General features: G+C 34.4%; 1 protein-coding gene across 1 annotated transcript; it reads right to left on the reverse strand.

Moving 5' to 3' along the window:
- Positions 1 to 6,755: 6,755 nt before the first annotated feature.
- Positions 6,756 to 7,298, reverse strand: LOC149921197 (G2/M phase-specific E3 ubiquitin-protein ligase-like). The gene has a single exon (XM_090162128.1). The coding sequence runs from the start codon at positions 7,296 to 7,298 to the stop codon at positions 6,756 to 6,758; it is 543 nt and encodes a 180-aa protein (XP_090018254.1).
- Between the last annotated feature and the right edge of the window lie 773 nt (positions 7,299 to 8,071).

The following is an 8,071-nucleotide window of genomic DNA, read 5'->3' on the forward strand; positions in this document are numbered from 1 at the left end:
TGGATCTATAGTGTTAGCCCGTGTGATGTTGAAACTAGGAGTTTATGGTCTTATCCAATTTTTACCTTTGATTGGATTTAGAAGTAAGTTTTTCTATTTTAGGAGGTGTTTTGGCAAGAGTTATTTGTTTATCACAGGGAGATTTAAAGTCCCTTGTAGCGTATTCTTCTGTTGGTCATATATTAATATTTTTAGGGGGAATTTTAAGATTGAGAGTATATGGCTACAATGGGGGGAGGGGGGGGTAATTATAACGCTCGCTCATGGGTTTACATCTTCTGGGTTACATAGTTTAATTAATATGTTTTATGTAGGGCTCGGATTTTTCTGATCGTTTCAACCGGTAAATTCAGTTAACCATGATTAATCGGAAAACTTCCAGATAATTTAACGGTAAAATCTCGAGTTTGTTTATCAACTAATTATATAGTTTGAAAAAAAAACATTATCTTGATCGCAATAAATTCACCGCCGCCTTACTTTCCCCGAATGTATTTTTTATCATGAAGCCGATATGAACTTTTATTTAAATAAATTTGTACACACTTGTTTTTTTAAGAGAAATAAGATCAAATTATAACTCTTCGAAATATTTACGAATTAAATATTTACCGAAAAAAAGCAAATAGTTTTTTTCTGGAAATATAGACCATATTTCTTCGTTAATCAATCATATTTGTTGTTCCGGTTGCGATGTACCCCGACTAAAATGTGATAAAACACTAATGAAAAACTCGTATTAGTCTACCCATGGATAATAGTGAACTACTTTAACTATTTTTTATAATAAAAACCATGGTTTAGCAAATAATATAACTATGTTTTCATCTGGTGCTGCTAGTATCTTACACTTAATTCCGAAAAGGATGGATAGATAAATCACGAAATAAACTGAAGTGTCAATGCTGACTAATGAAACGGTGAAATACATTTTATTTTAACAAAATGGATAAAGTTGGTCATAAAATTCCCTTTCTTATCTGGGCCGCGGAAGTCTACAGACATCTGGCCAGAGCGCAATATAACTTGTGTCGTTTGCGCAGTTTACTAAAATACGGGGCGACGTTTCAGTGAGACGGGCATTTTTGGTCCTCAATGCCCCCACAACGCGATTGAGTGACCAGTCCTTACAAGCACCCGGGTACAAGTATCGCACTTTCAATAATCAGCCTTTTCAGTTTACATAGAGCCACGTAGTGGCAAATGCAAGAAGCTCATAAACTGCTGGATTTTCGTCTGCTGAGCAGACGCTTTATGGAAACATCGTCTGCTTAGCAGACGAAAATCCAGCATTTCATGAGCTTCTCGCATTTGCCACTATGTGGTTCTATGTAAACTGAAAAGGCTAATTACGTTTCTTTCTCCACTTCTTAAATAATATCCTTTTAGTAAGCTTTGGAAATTTTACTTCCTTAATAGACAACATAAGTAAGGACTAGTAAACGTGTAGGGTGAATAAATATAGGAGTTATAGTCTTACAAGTTTACTCATTTTCTCCCAAGTTAATTTTTTCTACGCTTAACTTCCATAGTGTGCGTATAGATAATGTAAACAGTAGCAGACGTTGTCGTAGACAAATAAGTTACACGTAGAAAGGAGTTCTTCATAGTCCTTCAAAGAAAACAGGTGTCGGTTGCACACAGCAAAGCTATACGATATACACTCAGTGGCGTAAATAGCGCCCCCGCAGACCTCGCGGCGTGCGGGGGCCCCCGAGAACTAGGGGGCCCCCAAACGTTTATGATTGAAATTGATGCTTTTTAAAAGGGCCCCGAGTCGTTTTTCAAGGGGGGCCACGGAGTTCCTAGTTACGCTACTGTATACACTCCTAAAAGTTGCCGCTGGTAATTATTGTTATATTATTTATTGGCTTATATATGGGGCGCCAAACCGGAAAAACTAAATAACATTTCTAGGAATATTTTAACAATTCTAGGAATATTTTCACACTCTGGGAATATTTTAAAATTACCTATCAATTTTAAAAATCCTATATATTTTAAAGCGTTTCCTAGTTATTTTAAGAGAGACGTTTCCTACATATTTTACGGACATAATATATTTTTCGGCAAAACGCGGGAGAGAAAGCAGCGCTTGTAGTTTCCAATCGGAGAGTTGAGTGTGAACACTGTAAAGGCTAGCTATGATGGGATGGTACTTGTACCGTTGATGGAGTGGTACTTGTACCGTTGACCATAAATTTTCTTGAGGCGAGAACACGTAGAGCTCAAGCATACGAGTTCAATTAGGAATTAGGAGACCAGGTTTTCCAGAGGATACCCGTAAATCAGATCGCTTATTGAAGGATGCAGATTCTGACACTAGATCTTTCAGTGGAGGCTTATCATCAACGGTACAAGTACCTCTCCATCAACGGTACAAGAACCATCCTTGCAATGGTACAAGTACCATCCCATCAACGGTACAAGAACCATCCCATCAATGGTACAAATACCATCCCATCAACGGTACAAATACCATCCCATCAATGGTACAAGAACCATCCCATCAATTGTACAAGTACCATCCCATCAATGGTACAAGAACCACCCCATTAACGGTACAAGAACCATCCCATCAACGGTACAAGAACCATCCCATCAACGGTACAAGAACCATCCCATCAACGGTACAAGAACCATCCCATCAACGGTACAAGAACCATCCCATCAACGGTACAAGAACCATCCCATCAATGGTACAAATACCATCCCATCAATGGTACACATACCATCCCATCAATGGTACAAGAACCATCCCATCAATGGTACAAGAACCATCCCATCAATGGTACAAGTACCATCCCATCAATGGTACAAGTACCATCCCATCAATGGTACAAGTACCATCCCATCAATGGTACAAGTACCATCCCATCAATGGTACAAGAACCATCCCATTAATGGTACAAGAACCATCCCATTAATGGTACAAGAACCATCCCATCAACGGTACAAGAACCATCCCATCAATGGTACAAGTACCATCCCATCAATGGTACAAGAACCACCCCATTAACGGTACAAGAACCATCCCATTAACGGTACAAATAACTAGGAAACGCTTTAAAATATCTATAGAAAGTCTATTAAAATATATAGGATTCTTAAAATTGATAGAGTTTGAAAATATTCCTAGAGTTTGAAAATATTCCTATACTAGAAGTGTTAAAATATTCCTAGAAATGTTATTTAGTTTTTTCCGGTTTGGCGCCCCATACGTTTCAGCCATGGTTAATCGCAACAATTAAACGTGAAATATTTATTTCAACTACCTTGCGCATAAGTTTTAAAAATCGTTTTTTAGTACGATAAGAAACCAAAAGTCTAAAGATTTTTTTTCCGGTAATTGATAAATATGAATTTTTTAAATATTACCAACTATAAATAAAGAAAAACTCACGGAAGATAATCAAATAAAGTTTTGGCCAAAAAGTGATAGAATAATTTAAGTTTTTGGTTGAAAAAAAAACCTTAGGTGAATTTTAGATTATTGGATAATAGTTGAACTAAGAAAAAAACTATTGAACATATTTGCTAATAATTACATCAAAAGATAACTTTATTTAAAAAAATATACGTACTAATCAAATTATACGAATAAAATTGATCGAAAAATATTAACAACATTTTTATTCAAAGAAATATTTTTCGAAAAAATTCGTTTGTGTCTTAGTTACGGTTAAAAGTTTACCGACACCGAGCCCTAGTTTTATGAACGTTTACATTCGCGTAGTCTTATATTAGTTCGTGGGATGCTGTTGGTAAATCCTTTTATAGGGTTATTTTGGTTCCTTTTAAATGCAAGAAATATAGCCGCTCCTCCTTCCCTGAATTTGGCTGAGGAGTTAATTTTGTCATTTCGAATTTTGGGGGCGAAAGATTATACATAGTTCCTTTAGGGTTAATATTTTTTTTTAGGTGCAGCGTATTCTTTATATTTTTTTCTTTGGTGCAGTATTGTACTGTTATAGTTTTTTTAGCTGTTTTGATTTACGGGAGAGATTTGTTATTCTAATACATATTATTCCTCTCTTATTTTTAATTTTGAAGTTAAATGTTCTTTTTTAGCCTTAAATAGTTTAAGAAAAAATTTCAATTTGGGGAGTTGAAGATAATATAAAGTTTTTAAGTAGTTAATATTTTTAAATTTTTATTTATGCTTTTGAGAATGTGTTTTTTGTGGGTATTGTTGTTTGGGTTAAATCTATTGATAAGTGGTAAAAGCTTTGTTTTAGAGTACTCTCTATATGAGGGGGTGTTAGTATAGGTTGTATGCTTCTTTTGATTCAGAGTTCCCTCGTGAGTCTTGGGTTGTTCGTAAGTTTTTTAAGATTATGTGGAATTCCTTTTTCCTATGGGTTTTATTCTAAAGAGTTAATTATTGAATTATATCTTATGGGATCAAAAAATGTTTTACTTGTTTTTGGATTTTTCTTTGGTGTTTTTATGACTATAATTTATAACCTGCGGTTAGTTTATTATATATGTATTAGAGTTTATCAAGGTGGATGTTTAATTAGATATAAGGAGGATACTGTTATACATTTTTCTATTGGAGCTATAAGGTTATTAGGTGTGATTTTCGGGGGGGGGGGGGGGTAATTCAATGGCTAATGGACTATTCTTTGTGTTTTCTTGATTTTAGACCTAGTGGTGTTAAATTTATTTTTTGGGGGATTTTTTAATAAAAATTGTTAATCTTCTATTAAATTTTCTTTTGGGGATATGATTTTTAAGTTGGATTAGTTCTTATCCTGTGATATTAATAGGGGATAAAATTGGTGGGTCGGTAGTTAAAGGGGATTTGGGTTGAAATGAACTAACAGGAGTGGGTATATTTAGGATTTTAGGTGAGATGAGAATAAAATTGCAAAATTATCAGTATAATTTTTTAGGGGCACAGCTACATGTAGGTCTAATTTTATTGATTAGAGTTTATTGCCTTATTTGCTACTTATATTGTTTAATTAGAACATAGTTTTGAAGCAACTAAAGAAATAATTTTCTAAGTATTTTTAACCGGGGGTAGTTCATTTTTAAAATTTGCGGCTTTATCTCTTTGTATTATCAGCTCAACTTGAAATAAAAGATGTTTAAAAATAATAATAATAATACTTTATTGGAATCTTTAAGAGATAGCTAGTACACAGATATAAGGCGTACATATTTAATTACATTTACAAGGAGACGACCCGATGTGTAACCCACCGATTTTGCTTAAACTCGGTGAATTAGTAGACCTTAACGTAACTTCAAAATTCCCAAAGGGAAAAGTTACAAATTTCTCTATGTGATTTAACATGCGAAAATCACATATTTCAAGGGTACCCCCCCCTCCCTCCCCTAGGAAAAACAAAGAAATTTCCAAAATATTAAAATTTTAAAATATATTTAAATTGAGATTTTTTTTATTATTATTGGGTAAGAGAGACTATTTTTGGGTGAATTGGTACGTCGCTGGGTAAAAGCGAGCGAGGTAGGGTAAATTGAGGTAATTTAAAATATTTGTGAATAATTGCTAATTAAACTAACAAAATAAAAATTTATTTAGATAAATTCGACTACATTGGACCAATTTAAATAAAAATTGGGTAAACCCGAAAAACATGATAAATTTTTGTATATTTATGTTAAATACGATAAATATTCGGCAATATAAGTAATAACGTGTAAATTTTAATTAATTTGAGTTAACTCGTCGGTATTGGACAAAGTTGATTAAATTGGGTAAATACAGATAATTTAAGGTATTGTTAATATATTACGAAAAATCAGAGTTCATTTCGGTAAGAGATATTAAAGTTTGGAAGTTACGGCTAATTTGAGTAAATTCATCTAAATTGGACAAAGTCGATTAAAACATACAAAAATAAATCGGGCTTAAAGAGTTGAGTATGGCCGTGCTCATTCGTGTGTTCAACGCGTGGCTCCTTTAAAACACAGACTTGAGACCGGCTGATACTGTTGTAGAGAAATGTTAAGAGTTTATCGCGTCGTCGAACGTAATTAGGTTAAGAGATAGGACAGGCCTATAGCCTACTTTCAGTCAAAGAGTAAACCGAAAATTCATATGGTCGGCCTGCAACGATTACGAAAGAAAAGCAGTAATAATAATTTTTAATACACGCTCTAAAATCTTTAGAGTACGTCGCTTCAAATACTATTCGATATTTCTTACAAGGGCACCACAATCTTTCAAAAAATCTGGGTGATTAACCGACGTGAACACGGAATTGGATTTGCTTTTCCGTGTTCAAGTTATTTAATCACCCATATTTTTTTTAACTTAAACCAGTTCTGTTTTCGACAAAAAAGTTTAAAAAAATTTGAATCTAACCCTTAAATCTTTTAAGATGTTAAATCTTTTCAGATATTAATTTTTTAGAACAGATTAAACTTGCCCAAAATCTAGGCTCGATTTGATTCCGATGTCCATAGCGGATTTGAAATCGGTCTAACTGTTGTGGATTATGGGGAGACTCAAAATCAAGGCACAGGTGTTCGAAGTTGGAAAGCTAGTTGGTTTTAAACTATCTCCCACTTTTTCGTGAAGAAATGTAATTTTAGGCTGGGGTGTGAAACCCATTGGCGGCTCTCTATCGGCTGCTGTTGCAAATATCAACACTTCTTCAAATGAAACCAAGCTTAGACCTCATTCAACATCAAGTAAATAATTTTGAAAGTAACTATAAGTAACTTGTTCAACTAAATATTTCTGGTTTCCTCGCCCAGAGAACCGAACGGTTTTAAAATTATCCATATATCTTCTCTGTTTGTTTGTTTTTGCCATTGTCTACCATCAGTTCTCTAAAGGTTTCCGGTTGAGACTTAATGGCATTTAAAACGCCCAAAACGCTCAGACCTCTTTTGAAATTTTCTATATTTTCTAAGCAGCGTCCAATTACTAAAAAGTATGAAAGTTTTTCGCTTAATTCATCCTTGTAGTTTACGTCGCAAATCGGCTTGTATAGACCGCAGATAAAAGTTAACTCTCTATCTGGGATATTGTCAGGGGAAACCTTCACTTGATTTGGATTTTTGAATAAGCATTCGTATATTACACTGCTGAGGCACTGTGGCCCGGGACCTCCATGAATTATAGAAAGAGCTAAACTCATTCCAGCCAAAAAATATAAATTTTCTTTCTTAGCAATTTCGTTTACGGAAATGGTTCTGGAATTTTGAGGACCTTCAAACGCCTGGCCAGCCAATACTTCCACTAACAGTAGCCTAAAATATTCCCGGCAAGGGCCCCCTAGGTCTGCCGCGCCCTCTTCAGTCTCAAACTTGTCCATAAAAACTTACCTAGTGTTGTAAGCCGGAAAATGACCGAGGCCTTAGTCTAATATATTGTTTGCAAATTGAAATAAATCGGTATTTTCGCCTCATTTTTTCGAATCTGAAAGTAAAACTAAACCTCTAGACTAGTTTAAACTGATTAACAATGTAACGCTATTAATGTTTTGTAGTATGTTTACTGATATTAGACATTTTATATCGATAAAAAGTTAAAAACATTAAAAACACTTTAAAGATTTAAAATAACCGCGTTAGCGTCGAGCTAAAATCGGCCCTTTAATTTTAGGCGATATAGTGTTAGTTCACCAGTGTGGCAGCGATGGCGTAACTTTCGTTGCCAGCCAAACGAAAAGGATAGGCCAAAGGCAGGGTTCTTTAAAAGTTCTAATCAGACCACACGATTTCAAAAATCGTTCTAGTTTGTTATCCGATTTCTATGGTAACCACAGCGAAAAATTTCCTTCCCGAGCTTGACGCCAAGGCCTTAAAAAAATTAAAAACGTTCATGAAGTTAAAATAAAACTTACTTCGACTAAACAACGACAAAAAATTGAAACGGAGAGTGAAATTAACTATTGTAGACACTCGTTTAATTTCAGATGGTAAATCATTAACGTTACGAGGGGCAGGTCACTTCCATTTTGGGTGCGTCTTAATCATAGTAAAAGGATTTAATCAGGGTAATCAAGATTAGAAATTATAATCACGATTTAATCACGATTTAAAGGATATTTAATCATTCTAATCAGAATTTAAACATTTTAATCAC

This window comes from Leiobunum rupestre, chromosome 11 (assembly GCF_980474605.1).
Source record: "Leiobunum rupestre chromosome 11, qqLeiRupe1.1.hap1, whole genome shotgun sequence".
NCBI lineage: Eukaryota > Metazoa > Arthropoda > Arachnida > Opiliones > Sclerosomatidae > Leiobunum > Leiobunum rupestre.